This window comes from Rhamphochromis sp. 'chilingali' (assembly GCF_963969265.1).
Source record: "Rhamphochromis sp. 'chilingali' genome assembly, chromosome: 2".
NCBI lineage: Eukaryota > Metazoa > Chordata > Actinopteri > Cichliformes > Cichlidae > Rhamphochromis > Rhamphochromis sp. 'chilingali'.
In genome coordinates this window covers 16,113,314-16,132,358 of record NC_137930.1, presented here as the reverse complement: position 1 = coordinate 16,132,358, position 19,045 = coordinate 16,113,314, and the positions used below count along the sequence as shown (strand labels likewise).

At 41.7% G+C, this 19,045-nt stretch overlaps 1 protein-coding gene across 3 annotated transcripts; it reads right to left on the bottom strand.

Moving 5' to 3' along the window:
* Window positions 1-37: 37 nt before the first annotated feature.
* egfl7 (EGF-like-domain, multiple 7) lies at window positions 38-11,379 on the bottom strand. Of its 3 annotated transcripts, none has more exons than XM_080876501.1 (9): window positions 11,170-11,379; window positions 7,702-7,959; window positions 7,025-7,147; window positions 5,986-6,098; window positions 4,246-4,341; window positions 3,950-4,162; window positions 2,283-2,359; window positions 1,796-1,958; window positions 38-544 (listed from the first exon to the last, which is right to left on the bottom strand). In XM_080876501.1, the coding sequence occupies exons 2-9, from the start codon at window positions 7,779-7,781 to the stop codon at window positions 525-527; spliced, it is 885 nt and encodes a 294-aa protein (XP_080732627.1). In that variant the 5' UTR covers window positions 7,782-7,959; window positions 11,170-11,379; the 3' UTR covers window positions 38-524. The 3 variants fall into 3 exon arrangements, with proteins under 3 accessions (XP_080732627.1, XP_080732628.1, XP_080732629.1); XM_080876502.1 differs by lacking the exon at window positions 11,170-11,379 and adding an exon at window positions 9,904-10,066; XM_080876503.1 differs by lacking the exon at window positions 7,025-7,147.
* Window positions 11,380-19,045: the final 7,666 nt, after the last annotated feature.

The window sequence follows — 19,045 nt, the reverse complement described above, 5'->3', positions numbered from 1 at the left end:
AGCTCACATATCTGCACACATTAATCAGTAAGTCGTGTTTTTGATTAGGAAGTTTTATTACAAAATGTTACAAAACTAGTTATAAATGTCTATTGGAGCACTGAGACAGACCTACAAGTAATCATAATTTAAATACATAAATACAGATGCCCCAGGTCACTTTGGGACAAAGCTGCACTGGTGAAAAACAAACTAAGTAGCAAGTTTGACCTCTGACTCTAACAGGGGAGTTTAATCGAGACGTTCCTGGGGTGGTGTAATAGTGAAACTGCCCCCTACCACAGGTACTGTTAGAAAATCAACAACGTGACAGTGATTCAATGAGAAAAGTAAATGAATCTGTCAGGAATAGTAAAAATCTCAAATGATTTCCGAGGCGATTACATCACGGCATAACGAGGACCGAGGCACTTTCTGACATCTGCAATCTCTTTGCTGCAAATGCCAGCAGTCTTGGCACGTCCAGTCTGGCAGGTTTGCGTGGACGGTAACTTTACTGGAACAATGGTGGCCCTGTTCAGAGGCTAATTCTCCTGACATGAACCTGCAGGGAAGAAGATGAAAAGACTTACCACAAGTATGTTTATAACTGTGGATTTTGAAATATGATTGAAAACACTGGGCGCTATCCGACAGGATTTCCATTAAAAGAACGATACTTTTAAAAAAAAAATAGAACTGTATTCCTGGCTCGGGAGACCTTTTCAAAGAATAGAAAAGAGGTTGGTTTCAAATGCTTTTATTTAAGTGTTTGGATTCCCGAAGTAGCTATTATTAAAATGCAATCAATCTAAATTTGGTTAAGTTTGTTTATATAATTAAACATTTACACTAATGTTGATGAATATATTCTGGTTAAAAACAAGTTAAATTTGATAGAAGACTTGGTTGTCTTCATCTTGTATGCCATTTATTCTTCATCTACTTTAAAATACCAGCATGACGGTGCAGGTTGTTAAGCCGAATGGGATGTGGGCTCGTGTGGCTGCACAGTAGCAAGAAAGTGTTTTTTAGTGAGCACAGCAGAGACTGGAGTGTTTAAATAAAAAGCGGCATGTCTGCCGCACGGCTAACGCTGTTTCAGCAGCTCTTCAACAGAACACCATTCTCCAAAAATCCCTTATTGTCTTTTACATCCCGTCTCCCTCCCAACAGCCCAAACCAGCTGTGGCAGACAGCTGCTCCTTGCTGCTCCTGGTTCTGTTGGAGGTTTCTTCCTGTTAAAAGCGAGGTTTTCCTTCCCACTTTTTCCATGTGCTTGCTCATGGGAGGTTTTCTCTGTATCATTGATACGTTTTTACCTTTTAGTGACTGTTGTTGTGATTCAGTGATATATACTAAAACTGAATTTAACCCCTGGTTACTCCTTTAGAGCCACTGTTTGTATTTTTTTATGATAGTTGGATAGACTGCAGTTCCGTATAACCAATACACAACTTGTGATTAATTATAACATTTCTGCAACGTAGTTTGTCTAACATAGCTGTCCATGAGCTTCAGCTGTGCCTAATTAGGTTAAACTTTAAGAGCAAATGTGTCATTTTTAGCTTGTACAGTTTACTGTATTACATCATAATCAAAGCTTATTACATTAGAGGCACAAGATTGTATTATATTGATGGATTGGATTGTGAATTTTATTACATTTGAGATTTTGTGTGGCCTCTTGTCTTTAATTTGACTTTTTTTGTTACAGATCCTACTTTCCCAGGAAACCAAGTTCCCATGGAGTTCAACAAAATACTGGCTTTTAACTTATGAACAATAAAAAGGGTCAGTCTGTGTAGTCACTCACATGTGCCAAGGCGCTCCTCCAGAAAGCCGATCTGCTCGCTGAGGGAGTCGATGCGATCTAGCTGCTGGAAAGAGTGGGATAGCAAGGTGGTTTTCTCCGACATGCCCTCATCCAATGACAGTGGGAAGAAGCTGCTGAAGGGCGTCAGCACCAACTGCAGCTTCTTAACAGAGAGATGAGAGGAAGTTAGGAAAAAGAGAAAAATGTTCCACATGAGGACCATTACACATCGTTATTTTATATATTCATCCATTTGCTCTTTATAATTGTTTAACATGAGAAGGATTTTAGTAAACTCGTGCAAGTTTTAAAAAGCCACTGTGCAGGCCTGGCATATCTAAAAATCTTTGGTTGGGGGATTAAAGAGCAGCTAAGACGTCAGATCACACACAAGGCTCAGAGGTTTTCCTGGTGAGCCAGACTGGGAGGTATCAGAGTAGGTGGCTTTTATATGGTTGAACATGTGTTCTTGAGTTTTCCTGTGTACCTTTTCCAGGAGCTCAACTCGGTTCCTCAGGCTCTGTACCTCCTCTGTCACATTCTCCACCAAGCCAAACTTTCCATCTATAGAAAACCACACAAATGCAGACATACACATCAGAGTGTGGTGACTTCAGTCTGAATCTGTAGAAACAAACTGATGAGGAGCAGAACAGAGAGAGGGGTAAGGGCATGGATGTGATGATGCGTGAGAATGATGCAGAGTATATATTGCATTGGATTCCTTGGAGCATCTAGGAAGCCCCCTTCAGTCCCTCCTCGAATGATTCATGACCACTGCAATGTCTCCAAAGTATAAACCAGGAAGAAGACGGCAGGGCTGCTGAGAGAGAGGGGGAATGCAGGGCACAGAGGGGGGAATGGCCCAAAAAGCCAGTAGATAAGCTCAAAGACAGATCATGAGAAACATACAGGCAAACATTCATTCCTCCTGTGATTTGACTGTGAGGAAAAGCCTGGTTGTCTCCACTCGAAGGGGAATGTGTCTGCTGCAGGCCTTCGATCTGTGCCAGATGTGGCCCATTACTGAGACAAGAATAAGTTGAGAAACAGGGTGATGAAGAGGTGGAGGTTCAGGAGAAGAAAGGGGAGGGGGAGCTGGCGATGGCCCCCAGCAGACGGGGTTGATGTGGCTGGAATGAGAACACAAGTGTTGGCCAAGAACAGGGTGAAAAGAATGCAGGCGAGAGGGGGGGTAAAGACTGCAGCATAGAAATGTAGTCCAACAATAATTATTTTTGCCTCTGACACAGAACACATTGCTTTCTTAAAGTACAAAAATTTGTCATATTGGCTTTTTATTTCCCTTTCCTCTGAGTGTTTTTCTGTCCTTTTCGCAGACTCAGCAATGCTTCCACTGATCTATCACCCCGAGTCACGGAGACGAGCACTTTCCTTTGAACAGAGAAAACTCGCTCAGTGTGAAACTCGATAAACAGAAGGGAGTCTGGAGCAGAGCCTGAGAAATTTGGCAATCTCACACACTTTACAGAGAAATATTTCTTTTTCTGCAAGTACAGGAGACACTCTCTCCTTTTGGATTTTAACAATGTGGTGACTCACAAAAAAAATCCCCCAAGTTTGAAAGCTCAGGATGAGGTACGTCTTCTTTAAACTTTCATGTTACATAAATTTCTGAGAGAGCAGATAATGTTGACACAGAACTGGAGTTAAAAGGAACATCCTCGGGTCAACGACCACATTTCTAGACATGGAGAGGGAGGGGGGGTTTGTATTTTTCTGTTGTTGCTAAGATACAGTAAGCACACACAGGGAAAAATGACTTTTTCTTGGTAGGAGATAACATTTAAACTTTTTTTAAGAGAGCTAATGGAGTGTGTGGGATAAAAATATGTCTGTATTAGCACGGGAGCTCTATTAGAGGCAGATGTTTGCTTTGCTCACAGGACTCATAGGAGTCATTATCAAAGCCCAATCGGTCCCAGTCTCGCCGCACGGGGCCAGACCGCAAGACATCTGTCTGGAGTCGGCACCAGTCGCAGTGCATTATTACTCACGGTACGAGTTGAGAGTGGCATAGCGCGTACCAAAAGTAATAATGGACCGCGAAGCTGGCCATGTTCCTCTCTTCTGTCCAGACACTTTGCTGCTGCGTAACACAAAATTAGACACACTCCTATCCTGGTCATTTACCTGCATCAGTGTGATGACTCACACCCACTGTTGCCTGGCTGCTCTGTGATGAGGAGGTAGGAGTGGCAGGAGGAGGAGATGGAGGAGGAAGGCTTTGACAGGAACGGCCGTCTCCAGCAAGGGCGAAGCCCTCTCTGCATGCACATCGATAGCTGCCAGCTGTGTTCACGCACTGCTGGGCGCACCGCTGCCGCTCACTGCACTCATCCACATCTGACAGGCAAGAAAGACCACTGTGAATATACACGCAGACACCCGAGAGTGGCTTTGCAGGTAAATGGTATGAGCACATGTACCTGTTTGGCACTGGTGTCCCGTCCAGCCTAATGGACAAGCACACTGGTTGGGTCTTAAACAGGTACCGCCATTCAAACAGGGTTGTCCGCACACAGCTGTGAAAGACATTTATGAAGCGATCATTTGGTTAAGAGATCACTCTTGTATATGGATCCATGGTATCACAGTTAGCAAGGGTTGGTTTATGCTAGCCTGGCTTTCTAACATTTTAATTGTTGTCAAATTTAATGTAGTTTGTTTTAATCTGTACAAGTGACCTGTCTAAGTTCTAGGAAATATGCAGTTTCACTTTCTCACTGAGATGAAACAGATGTTCTTGCTGAGACAGAGACAAAAAGATCGACATCAAAATAATAAATCAAAGCAAATTAATACAAACAATAAAAAATACACCACCTCAGAACTTCAGAAAAAAAACAGTTAACTCATTCACTGCCATTGATGTCTATAGACGTCAATTACGTTTTTCAATGGGAGGGGCCAGAATACAACCTCGGGCAGCTTGTCAGTGAATTTTATTTTTTCATATATTTGTAAATAAATTGTTTTGATAAAACATAACCTTTCTCAGTGTTATTTCTGTTTTATAGAAGTGAAAAACTATTTTATATGTTAGAGGTGTCACAAAGCAAGAAATATTAGTGTCAAAGGCACTTTTCTGCTTGAAATGTATTTTTCACAAAAAGCTCGTTTTCTCCCTTTTTTTTGGTCAAAACAGGCATTTTTGGTGGAACCCACCTCTCTTCTACAGCTGATTACTAAAGAATGGAAAATGGTAGAAACAAGCTTTTTTTTTTTTGGATGAAAGAAGAGAGTCTGTTCTTCATTTTGGTAGGTTCAGCGTTTATATGATCATAACACACAGTTTTCTGTGGCTCTTCAAAAATGAGTAAAATTCTCAAAAACCCTGGCAGTGGGGAGTTACCTGATTTGAAAATGGCTGGCAGTGAATGAGTTAATATTGTACAAAAAAAATGTAGCTGCATTCCATCTGCAGAGAGCTTGCTAGCAAGCTATCTGCTCAACTCTGCATTTGTGTTGGTAACTGCAACTTTTTAACATACAGAATGACTTCCCATATGATTTGCTATTATTTAAATTCAATAAAATGCTCTAAAAGGCAAAAACAGCATAAACACAGAGCATAAACACAGAGCTTAAATGCAGAGATGAAGCCTAGCAGGCAGCCATGACAGTTGTCACTAAAAGTTGCCACACCCCAAATAATGCAAACTTTAAGCCTTACCAACCTTACACTTCTAATAGAGTAAGAAATCAGTTACAAATAGTGTAGTGGGATGTAAATACGCTTATTTCTGCTCTAAATGTGAACATTTAAATTTGGGTATCTATGTGGAGTTTTAAAAGCAAGCCTAAAGTGGACATTTGAGGAACTGCAGTTTTGTCACTTGTATTTTTTTATATTAACTGCCTCCAAGACTGGAGCTTGGACAGGGCCTTTGACTTCCTGGAATTTCTGCTGATCCAGTTTTTTTTTTTTAAACTGGGCTAATATAGCTCTTTCCTCATTATTCTAATTATTATGCTACATTAAGCTAGCTGTAGCCTACAGCTTCATATTACATTTAAACATATAAAGGTGGGATCGAGCTCTTTATCTAACTCTCAGCAAGAAAACAAATTGGCATTTTTCTAAACTCTCTATTAAGAGTTGATGCTACACAGGGAAAGAAAATGAGGTAAACAACCCTGAAACTCATCACATCCCACTGAAATACCTTGGTTGCAGTTGTGAGAGTAAAATCTCCTCCAGCCCGGGCAGCAATCTGGGTAGAAATGCAAAGGAGAAGCTGCTCTGTTCACCTGTCGGTATGCCACCAAGTACGTAGTCCTGCGGAGACGAAGTACAGACACCCACAGCGTTTAGGCATTTCTAATTATTCATGCTGTCATCACTCTCATCTGTAAGTGTGTGTGTGTCTGTGCGTGTGGGGTTCAGCCTGTGAGGCCTTTTCCAGGATCTGTCACACAGCAGGAATGCTGATGAGAGGATGGTAATTTGGTGGAATACTGAACCACAGACCACTGACTTCCAAGAGTGTGTCAGAGATGAGAGAGGGGCTGGAGATCGTATCGAAAATCAGAGCTTTTGCTGCAGCCTGCTGAGAGCTTGGTATGTTTAGCTTGCAGGGGGTGATGAACCGAAAGCTAAAGGAACCCGTTTGGGATGTGCTTTCTTAAAACAAAACAAGGAACTATTTTCTAGGGCTGTAATCGTCTACATAATGAGCACACAAGTTACAAATACTTTAAAGTGAAGCTCCATTTTGGTGGCAAGAGGAGTTAAAGAGAAAAAAATGGGGAGAATGTAGGGGTGGGTTGGGGGGGGGTCAGAGCTAGAAAAAGGGAGAGAGAGAAGTATGGAGGGAGATAGAGTCCAAAATAAACACGACCAGTCTCTGTGGGCAAGCAGTTCATTTCCCGTCGTTACACAAAGTATTCGATATTTAGATTCTACCCAAATATGTGCCACCATGACCCAGTTCTGTGAAAAATGCACATGTATGTGTATATGTGTGTTTGTGTGAAGTCAAGATCTATTTATGATTGTATTCCTAACCCTTTCCCTTCCTAAACATGTCAAGCACTGTTTACTCCTTAATAAACTAAACATCTTCAGATAAAGGCTGACTCTCGATGTAAACTGACCGTGCAGTTCGGCTGGTTTTTCTCCCCCAAAAAGCTGTAGATGTCTGATTTAGTTGTTGTGTCTTTGTGCTGATTCAGTGTATGGAGGGCTGAGAGAGTTTGTCTCACTTGTATGTGCTGCAGAGGCGATGCCCCTGACACAGGGTGAGGTAGGGCTTGTGCACTGGCTGGACGAACGACTCTGTCGTAGTGACAACACTGTGACGGAGGTCTCTGCCGCACACCCTTCTCCTGTGAAAGGCAGACGTGAGATTTGATGTTAAAAACTGACCAGAAGTGCACATTTGTAGGCGCTCCAGCTGCACCGGAAGCTGAGCTGGTTTTTAAATGGAGACATTTTTACAGCTTTTAAGTCATTCCAGACCCAAGTTCAAACAGTTTGAGATATTTAAGCCCTAAGTGGTCCCCAATTCACATGAAAAACTCCAGATTGGAGTCTAATTGCTCCTGAATGACCTATGTAATCACTCCTGAATGTATCCGAGTTAAGAGCTGATCTTCGACCTCCAAGTTGCCACTTGACCTTTCATTCACCTTTCAGTTAATTTTGGCCTATGTACAAATCAACTGAAAAGGACAAAATGAGCCTGCCCATACTGATGTGCATCTAAGAGTTGGAACAGAGACTGAGGTCATTTGACCAACCTGTATACATTCACATTGGCTGAGAATGTCACAGTATGAATGACAGCTAAAGGGGAGATCTGCAGCTGAAATCAGGACAGAGCTACTGACTAAATGACAGGCCATTACAAACACATGAAGAGTATTAAGTGAGCTATTACCCGTGGTGAGCGAAGAACTGGGGAGTGGCCATCACATGAAGGATGAAGAGGGAGGAGGAAAGGAGCAGTATTTGGTACATCGTCTTCCTCTTTCCCACGTTCCCTCGCTGGGTCTCTTGGACTCTTCTCCGTGCCAGTCGGAGGGAAGAGGAGAGGAGGATGAAGAAGGGGTGACGGGGGGAAGGGTGTGGATTGAATCCAAAGTCTCCTCACGCTGAATATCTATGTGTTTCCTTCAAGGAGGACCACTCCAGCTACCTATAAGGAGAGGGCATGGGGAGAGGATGTGTTAAAGCAATAAAACGGAACAAAAAATTATGCGAACAAGGGGATAAATAAAGAAACTTAAATGGAATACAGTTCATTCTTTTGCAGCCACAGAGCAAATCCTACTTCCTTTGAAGCCATGGACCACTAGAGAGAAGGACTCTGGTGTCAGTGTCAGCTGTGTCATGTCTGCATTAGCAGATTTCTACAGGCGACCACACCAGAGCCTCTGCACTCCTTTTCAAAAAAGGATTAGCACCCATTAAATCTGTGTAGAAAATGTTAATGGGTCTGGAGAAGCTCTGTCACTTATGATTAGTGGGGTCGCTGAGAACAGGTAAAGGGGAAGCCTGAGAAACAGCAGATTACTGAACCCGGAAGTCATTAAGTAGCAAATAAAAAAAACTAGCTGAAACTGGAAAGTGGTCACATTTGTACGGCAGGGAGCAGCTTGAGCTGAGCAGTATGGGTCTGGGCAAAAGAGACACGCGATTGTGTCAAATAAAAATGGGAGACTTTACATCTGGAAACATCTCAATTAAAAAATGGATCGTTTATAGCTCTTTTCAGTTTTTACTTTCAACTTTTAACATCCCTGATTTGTATTTTATATCACAAATAAAGTTGTTGCTGTTGGGTTTTTTCTCAGTGAATGTTTCTAAAAGTTATTCAACAGGGTGCAATGAGAAAACAGCAATAAAGACCTAACATGTATCTAAAGAGTTCATTTGCTCCCACTGTACATTTGGATTTCTGCGCTAACCCTAAATGTCCAGTTGACATTCCCAACGACACAGAAAAGCCTTCTGGAAAGATATTGGAGATCTCGCTGCTAGGCAGATGTTTGAATGCATCCAATAAGAACATAGAGGGGCATCGATGACCTGCACCTGCCCTGCCTCTGAGGTCACAGGGTAAAAGACAAAAAAGCCAGAGCACTCTCATTTCACAGATATGTTCATCCACCCTCACACCATATTAGATTATAACATACTGTAGAGGATTAAAAGAAAGACTGAGCCACCCATTCCCAAGTAGGACTGTCAGAGTGCATGACAGTCAGCTTGGACCCGCTCCTGCCCTAATGTAAGCCTACAGGCATGTTTTAACACAGCCGATACTAAACCCCTGGGAAATCTCTCAGAGCACATTAAATCCATCCAGGCAGTATCACCAGTTTTCAGGACCGAAGCCTGCTGGAGAGTCCTCAGTTATCCTGGAGGTGACACTAAGCCACGGATGACAGTTTGCATGTCTCTCTGATCTCTGGCTGGCTTTGTGCCTGAAGACGTGACATGCACTTCTAAAGCCCTGCATTCATTCACAAATCACTTCAGAGAGCAGGACGCTGTGCAGCAGGTAGCCACTTTCAAGATGATATGTGTTAACGATTCAGCATCATTACACTGGCAGGGGAAGATCGCCACAGGGGGAAACACTTGTCCAAAAAGTTAATGTCGGTTAGGACATTGGAGTTTTATCAGCTTTATTTTAAAGTCTTTTGGGTGTCAGGAAGTACATCAGGAACACCAGAGACTTAATCCGTGTTTGTATATGCACATGCAAATGTTTCAAAGCATAATCAATCCTGGCCTACTGACACATTAAAAAGCAATCGGACCATTTTTAGATTCACCGCGAGAGGGCGCTGTTTTACAGGCACTGTATATAAAGTCTAAGAGACCCTCTCTCCTCCGCGCTATTCTCACGCACACAGAGTCACGTTAAACGCATGGTTTCACGAGAGAATCGGAAATAAATACAAAGAAAAACCAAAGAGTCCTACATCAAAGAACAAGCGGGCATGCCGGACACACCATTAAACTCCGGGGCGCCCGCATGGATACATAAGAATAATGACAAACCGTGCAATAAACTATCAGCTCCTCTAAGATGACTCCCGCAAAACAATTTAAAAAATTAAAAAGCACACACACTTGTACACTGCTGGTAGTAGAGAAACAGCCGGAGGTCTGATAAAAGTTAGTTTCCTTATATTCCGCCAAGTGAGGGGAGAGTCCAGTGATAAAACTCCGCCAGTACTCAGGTTTGTCCTAGAGCTCGGACTGTCAGAGAGCATGGGGGGCGATGGTAGGACCTCCTCCCACTCCTCCAGCTGGGTGTCCCGCAGCTCACTCTTGCCTTCACTGGGGGGGGGGGGGGGGGGGGGGGGGTTCACTCGTGTGTGACATCAGTAGGTAGACTACTCAGCTTTTTCATTCATAAACTATCGACTGCCGACTGGTTGGTAAAGAGACCCGAGAGAGGCACGCTGCCCCTCCCTTCAAGCAATTTACCCATCACAAGGAGGCAGATTTTGGGTGCTGGGATCACTCCTCCTGCTCTGTCTCACACACACATACGTCCACTGCTTTTGTGAAACGATACATTTGTTGGAATAAATGTTTTTTCTTTGTTTTGCACAAAGCAAGAATCACGCTGTTTCCTATTCCGCAAACAGCTCATTGCAGGGACAAAATAATCCAATCCTTTAATTAACTGCTAAAGCTGAAAAAATAAAATAGTCCAAGGAAATCTATATCAACAATACTTATAAATCATGTAACCTATTATTGAGACTTTAAACATTACAACCCTGTTATGTGAAAACAAATGGCTACCACCCCCCCTACCCAACCAATGGAAATGAGCTCAGAAAGTCACCACACTGATGAAAAACAGCGTATTTTTTCATCCAGGTCAGAAAGTGTTGGACCTGGTCTATCTACCAGATTACTCTTTTAATGTATGTAAGTTGTACAGGCCCGTGATTCGGTATTTGCATGTACTCTGGTGATTTTAAACGAAAAAACCCCACCAATTTGAAGTTTTACTCTATACGATAGTTAAGCACACACGGTGCAATAACACATATAATTATGTGATCCTACAGATCCGCAAAATACACTACTCTCTTGTGATTTGCGGCACTTTTAACCCTGTATAGATTTTTATCAACAACATGGATAATTTTGCTAAGCAACTCTTCTCAGTACAGCTAGCCAATGCTGAATTTGAATTAGGTTGTTTTATCTAGCTAGCCTTACGAATTTCCCTTCTTTGAAGCGCACCTGTGAGTGAGCTGAAAAGTAACGAGCCCACTGTTTGTAGTATGTGAAAACTATCATTAACTTTGAAACACGGGTTAATGCAGTGTCCTACCTGCAGGAATGTGACCTTTGAAATAGGCACAAATCTTACCCTTGCAGTATGAGGTCGTCAGGTGCGTGTGCGCGCGCAGGCTGAGCGGCGGCCATGAGCACGCGCCGCTGGACCGGCGGGTAACGAGACATTTCCATGGTGCCAGTTTCTTTTAAGAGCTTCTAGCGTTGGTGCATCGAATTAAAAAACCCTCGCTCTTCATTCGAGGTGCTCCCTCTGAGTCGACTGGCGGCAAATGAAATGTCTTTGGGCGTATTTCACTTGCTTTTTATGCAAAGCTTCCTGTGGAACGCAGGAATTGGATGGACAATCCCAAACCGGAATTCCTGTGAGTGTTTGCCGCTGATAAAACCCCCTCTCATGCACAAACACTCTCCATCCTGCTCAAACCGCTTGGCGAATCTGATTTTGAAGCATTTTTTTCTCCCCCACCACCACGTCCATTGTGACATTTTTAGTTTTTTTTTTTTAAGGCAAGTGCCTCCAGTCTTCTCACCTCACGGCCTCCTGCTGTCTATGCAAATATAGAGAACAGTGAAGCTCGCACTAGGCCCAGTGCAACAGCACTTACTACTATTCCATTAGAGGGTAGAGTCGAGTTTACAACTGTTTAAGGTCACTGCCAGATCAAATCTGTGAAATTGCAGCTTGTTACATGATAAGTAAGTAGATTCTTTTCCCTGCTTGCATGCATCCATTGTAGATCAGTGCAGTGCAGTGGGACAAATGGTAGCCTGTAACTCATTGTCAGACCGCTATTATTATATTTTAAAAAAAAAAGAGAGACTTTCCTGATCACCTCCCTTATATGTCTCACTCCCACCTCCACAGTAATGACCAACAGTTTGATAAACTGCAAACCCCAAACTTCTCCTGACATTTTCCAGATGCATGAATTCACTTTAGAATTCCCATCTTTAGAATTCCTTCCTTGTGATTCACTTTTTGAATCCTTGTTTGTTTGCCTGACGTGTGAGAACTCATTCGTTTGTTGGGTTAAATCGCCGCGCTCAGTCTTGTAAAGCTCCTGGAGTGTGTTGGATGTGTTCCTGCCTGTGTTCATAGGAATCTCATTTGAACCAAAGTGCATTTCGGTGGCTGCAGCTGACATTGTATCAGCAACAGGCTCCTCAACCTTCTCATTTAAACTGAGTTTAACTTTGACAAATCCGATGAGAAGGATTTAGTGTGTAGAGCTGCTCTGCTGCACATGCATTTATGTGTGCGTGCACACTCAGACAACTTCAGTGTGTGCATTTAGGGTGAGCTTTAAGTGGCAGAAACCGGAACTTTCCTTCTGCACTAATGATAAATGCCTTGATTTTTAAAAAATATGTATTTGTGTTCTGGCTTGTTTCTCTTTGTTATGCAATGATGCTGCTGTGGGGGATGTTTGGCCCTTTTTTAAGTGTTTGTTCAAGAGCTTATATTGACTAAATCAGACCCTCCCAGCATACAAAGAACTATTTTCTCCGATAACAAAGAGCCTACGTGCTGAGGCACCATGGGAACCTTTGACTTTGGGGTCGCAGGTGAGCATGCACCTTCAGCTCTGATTGCTCAGAGGGGGCGCATTAGAATAAGATGCAAAAATCAGCGTGGGCTTGTTTGTCAGCGCATTAGCCTGTGTGTGTTTGTATATTAAGGCTTGTGTAACAAAGTGGGAGGGTGCCTCTTTTTTCCTTTCTTTTTTTTAAGGAACTTTCATTCTTTGAAATCAAGACTTGGCTGACAAAAGCAAAATCATGTAGCTACTGTTCCAGATTTGTCCCAGAGAAGATGTGGGGGGAGGGGGGGGGGGATGAAAAAAAGAAGCAAAGCAGCACTTCCTCTTCAAAAGGAAACAGGAAAAGGCTGGGGGAGTGAGATTCTGGAGCCTGCTCCCTTGGAACAATAAAAATCTCACTTTGACAGGAAACGGATCTGCGTCAAAGAAGGCCTGACAGATTTTACTAAAGGGCAGTAGCAGTGACCCTGGATGGGGCATGAACAAGAGGGCAGCTGTTCCCCGACAATAACTCATTTAACTCAATAATTTATTACTTGCATTTTGAAAACACAGATTCCAAATCAGTGCTGAGGAGAAAGCTGCGTTAGTATGAATGCAGAGAATGGGGAGTAATGGGCAAACTTTTACAAGAATACACGGCTAATACGTGCACATCAGATACTTCTTAAAAAGGGAGTCAAGGAAAATCTAAATTATTAAAAGAGCAGCGAGTTGTTGCTCCCAGCAAGCCTGCTAGTCTGTTAGGCCATTCGCAAAAGCATGCAGACCTTTTAGAGAAACGTAAGTGTGGAGACGATTCCTTTTCCTACCAAGTGTTAAATTCAAGTTTTACTTCAAGTTTTTTTTTAAAGCTTGCGTCATCCTTAATCAGTGTCGTGTGCCAGTGGAGCAACATAATCAACATAAAAGCCACTTTTAGGGTGAGATCTAACATTTTAGAAAAGGGACGCCAAAGTAGTGACTGATTGTGTTTTAGGTTTTACTGTTAAATAGTCAGTATGACAGTATGTAGATGCAGTAGTTTCACATAGTTTCTCTATTTCCAATCTCTGTGTTAATATAACCTTGGAATTTACAGAGGAGTTGCGAAGTATTTGATTTTGCCAAAGCCCTGCTGATTCATTCTGCTGAACAAGACTAGAGGTGCAGCCAGTGTCTCTGCTCTGATTTCCATGCTGAGCAGCCAAGCAGGACATCCTGTTGTCCAAGTCCTGCCACTAGTACCATCACTCCCCTGTCACCCCCAAAGCCAAAGCATGCAATCCTCCAAAACCATCGTGTTAATGACTTCATGTTGGTGGTCTCAGTGCTTCCTCTGTTCCGGAGCCAGACTATATCACACTATAGTTTGAGACTGATTGTGAACTCTTACAGACCCAACAAAACTATAAAATATCTCGTGAAAAATTTGTCTTATTTAGTTCTAACAAGTTTCAGGAAAATATTGATCGAGTGTTAGTCCTTCTTAACGACTCTATTTACTCTGTGAGATCTCCCAAAAAAAATTCATGAAAAATTTGCAAACTTCCATATGGTTCCTTAAAAATCACTTCCTAAAATATGGCATATTCTGGTATTTGTCCACTGAAAAACACATTTGGTACACTATTCTACTGAAATAAGTTAATTAGGTTGTCACTTTAAAAAAAACTCTAAAGAAAAAGGTTTCACTGTCGTGCTTTAGAAATGAGATCTGGGAACCGCTTTATTTAATTTCTGAAACAGGGCATAGGCCTGTAGAGTATTGTCTACATTTGTTCATTTATTTTATTCATTTGTTTATCCTCTGATCTCTTCTTTTTCCATCACCCCCAACTTGTTGTTGCAGTTACTTGCCTCTCCCTGTTAAAAGAGACTTTTTAATTGCCACTGTTGCTAAGTGCTTGCTCACAGGGGGTTATCTAATAATTCTCTCAATTATTATACGGTCTTGACATTACAATGTATGGCAATTGTTGTTGTGATGTGGTGCTATATAAATAAAGCTGAACTGAATTGAATTGGTGTGTTTTCAACAAAAAGACCACTATTTGTTAGATCAGCCACAAGAAGATCTCTTCATCTTGCCCTGTTTTGCAGAAAAGGTGTCAAATAATACTGTTATTCTGTAAGGGTTGCTTTCATGTTTCTTTTCTGGCCTGATTGATATACCCCCTTTTATGGCCTCTTTTTCATAGAGTAATTTTTTGCTCCTCCTGCCAGCTCTCTGTGTCAGTCTGTCAACAGTGTGGACTTTAAGCACATTCCCCAGAAACACACGTGAGTCTGATTGGTTTATTTACCGTAGTAATCACATTCTCCTGCTCTGAGGATATTCTGAACAGTGGCCATGTTAGTTGTGGCTTAAAGTCGATCCAACATTTGTTCTTGTTGTGTGTTAAGTGTGGGTGCTGTCATTGCTTAGCCGCACAAATCCTAAAATATTTTCTCCATTCATCCAGCATGATTTAATGTTAGTTCACACACAGATATTTATTGCCTAGGTGAGGTGTCACAGCGAGGAGTGATGTTTTATGAAGAGAAATGCTAATATGTCCTGGATATGAGATCCACGATACCATTGCCAGCTCTAATGATGTATTTGGTGTTTTACTGATGGGTTTTTTTCCGCTATTCTTAGATTTACCTTCTGTTTTGTTTTTTCAAACTTTTGCAGAAATAGGAGCGTTAGGAGCGCTTTTTATTTTCTCTTTGGATGAATAGGCATGATCTTTACAGAATATTACATTAAAATAGTAATTTCTTTCCAAAGAGTGCTGCTCATAAAGATTTCTAAAGAGTACATTTTCCTGGCTAGAGGACAAGATGAGATTGCTTAAGTCTTTAGGATTCCTCTACATGACTTTAAAGTCTTGAATGGCATTCTACCTAATTCATGCTGCTTGTGTACAAATATTTTACTGAGAAAAGAGCAAACTAGATATTTTGGCAGGATTTTGACGTGCTTATAGTTTCATCATCAGATAATGCTTACTACCTTAGCTATCTTTGTCTTCTTGTTAGGACAAACAGAAATGTTGTAATTGAGAAATTTTAGGCCAGCACCAAAAAGGGGCAGAGGCAACAAGACTAGAAAAGGTGTGTAAAGATATATAGCAACTAATAGGCCTAAAAAAAGATGTGTGGAGACATGGTTCAACAGTAAATAGCATTTTTCAACATTATCAATGGTCCAATAAATTCAAAGTGTCAGAAAAGACCCTCAAATCAAGGCTGAAACCCAATAATTAATGGCTGTGATCGTCAGGCACCAAAGTGCATTACAACAGGCACTAAAGGAGGACAGGGACATGTCTGAAAACTGCTGTCAGTGAACAGGGTTTGTTGCTACATCCATAAATCCAAGTTGCCTTTTTTAAGAATGACCATGCTGTTTAAGTAAAACTCTACACCACATTATTTTAAATTCTCCAAAGACTTACAAAGAGTTGTTAAGTATAGAACACAGTGGTAACAATTTAGATCCACATCTAAATGTTTTTGAAATAACTGTTGGTGTTATATACAAATGAGCCTTTTTTAAAATTACAGTTTTGAGTTTGGATATTTGATACATTTCAAGTTTACAATTTTCAATATTATAGACTTAAAACTGTCTTCATAATAATTGTATTCAGTTTTTAAATTTTACACTAACATGGTCAGGGTTGTAGCTTAGCGCAAGTGTTCAGGCCAGATTATAGATGCACTAAATAAAAGGGTATGAAAGCTCCACTTGGGTCAAGAACAATTCTACTAGTTGGCTACCTGTTTATTGTTCCGCTGTAAAAATTGGGGCAAAATTTAATTGAACTTTTGCCATCAACGGTGAGCTCTGCGTAAACCAACATATAAAAGTTCTGAAAGTCTGCTCTGAAAGTTAGAGGCTCAACATAATCGATTCCCTTCTTGCAGTAACCAAAGAAGCCAAGTCAGTCAATTCTATAGATTTTGATGCCAGTCTGGAGCCGCTTTGATGACAGCCACAAGGATTTTGTCTGCACTGCTGAGTGGAGGGATATTGCACCAAAAAGGCTGAGTGACATCAGGCTGGAGCAGAGGGGGGGATTCTGCTCAGCCAGGCAGCCATCTGTTCCTGCGCTGAGACAAAGTCCACGGTTCATTAAAGGCAAGACCACCAACATGTTGGCGGTTTCTTCCTAAGATGTGCTACACAATCTCTTGCTTACTTTCAACAAGTTAGCAACATGCTAATGTCATGTATATAATAATATGTCATGCATATTTGAATTAAGGTTAAGTAAACCGATGATTCTGTCGATACGTTCCCATCAGCGCTTCCCAGTGTTTACTACAGATTAGCAAAATCTCAGTGGTAAATGTTTTACCAACTGCACTTCTTTTGTAACTTTTGCAAACAAAAGTCCAAAAAATCATGGTGCACTTAAAAAGAAAGCGACACACTCCTTTTAGGCACTTTCCTTTCAGCAGGCCACAGACGTTTTTTTTTTTTGTTTTTTTTTTGGGAGGGGGTTGGAGGGGGGGTTGGTTTGCTTTTTTTTAGCTGGTGCAGACAAAACACAGTATCAGTGTGAGTTAAAACTCAACTGTTGTCAGTGAAGCAGAATGACTTCTTGCACTGATGAGAGTTTTATGAGAATCCACCTCGGAGACCCCCGCCGTGCTCTTTCTGTCAGGTTACAACTTGATTCTGATTGATGTGAACTGAGCATTAAAGTGGACCACCACAGCTTATGAGGGAGAGTGCAGTCTTGCAGTGCAGTTCTGTAATGACATACAGTGCTGTCTGAAATATTGTATTTACAGAGCCATCAGCAAACCACAGAGGGAATACCAGCTGAATGCTGTTGCTTTCTCCTAAAGTCTTAATGATAGGTTCATTAAAAAGGTATCTTGCTCTCTAACTAAGCACAGATGGCTGACAAGCAGTTATGGCATATCAAACAGGGGAGATTTATGTCAAACCGCAGCTGAACCTCGGAAACTCTGCACAACAGTCTCAACATTACATCTATTTGAGCTCTTGCCTGCCTCTGTTTTTACACAAGATCTAAAGCTGCACTGTCCCTGACATTGATTTAGGATAAATGTGACCATTCACAGCATCTATGGAGGGCAAACCAAGGCAAATTTAAACTGACAGTTCGCTCAGCATTGTTTTAAACATACCTGTTTAAATTATATCGCCACCAACTGGAAACATAGTCTTTGGTTTCCCTCTAACAGTGGCAATCAAAATTCACTGAAAAAGAAAGATTATCAAATAGAGCGACCTCTCCAAATGAGACAAATTGGCCTCTCTTTGATGGGGCTTACAGCTACTGTACACAGCCTTTATGAGACAAAGTACTGTCATAACTTTGTCAAAGACATTAGCAGCAGAGCACTAATGTGCCCACAAAAGTGTGTGTGGTATTGCACCGTCCCAAAAATGTCTCAAATGCAATAGCACTGATGGCACCAAGGAGCTGATGATGGCATTAGGAAATAAATGGAGGCAAGGAAGGGTAGTAAAAGAAGGGAAAGTGTGTGTCTGCCACGAAACGATTTTAGCACAAACCCTTTATCCATTTGCCAAAAGCAGTGTGGTGCACAACACACCCATGTTTATTCTTCACAGTGTCACAATAGCTCAAATTGTTTGACATTTTGGGAAATGCTCATTACATATGCACTCACTATGAAGCGAGAACTAGCTGCGGGTTAGCTTATGTTAATATAACTATGTCTGGAGGTAAAAAACTGGTCAATATAGAATGTTTAAACACACTAATTGTTATGTTTAATGAAAGCAGCTCACCATCTTTGAGCTAAAGCTTCATGTTTCCTCATCTGACTCTTGGCAGGAGAGTGAATTTGCAAAAGTTCAAACTGTTCCTATATATGGGATGAAATAAGTGACAGTCTGCTTAACAATGTTTCTTTATTTTTCACTTTTGCGTGTGTGCAGTTCAGAAGATTGTAGATTGTTTTCACATCAAGCTTTTAGATGTCGAACTAAACCAAAGTCACTGAATTACGCAAGCCTGCAACGGTTGCCAACAGCCCAAAAGGGTGAGAATTCAGGCTCACATCTGTGAAGGCTCGTCAGACTGGCAGTGGAAAAGGTTTGCTGTGTTTCAGCCCAAATCCCTCTGCTGCTGACTGCAGTTTCCTAGAGAGTCATTAGTGGGACTGAAGCCTTTCTCGAGAAAAATGGTGGATTTCCGCATGTCTGTGAGCAGAGAATGAGGCATAACTTGAGATGTCCCAGGAGAGATATACCCACTTACAAATAAAAGCCTGTAGACACGCTGTTGGTGAGCACAGCATGACTTACATCCTGTCTTCACCAACACAATGGAAGTGCCAGGTGTCTGAAGATGTGGAAACCCACTGAGCCAGTCATCTTATTTGGGAATGTTAACAAGTATTTGAGTCGCACATTTTAAGCATCAAGTTGCG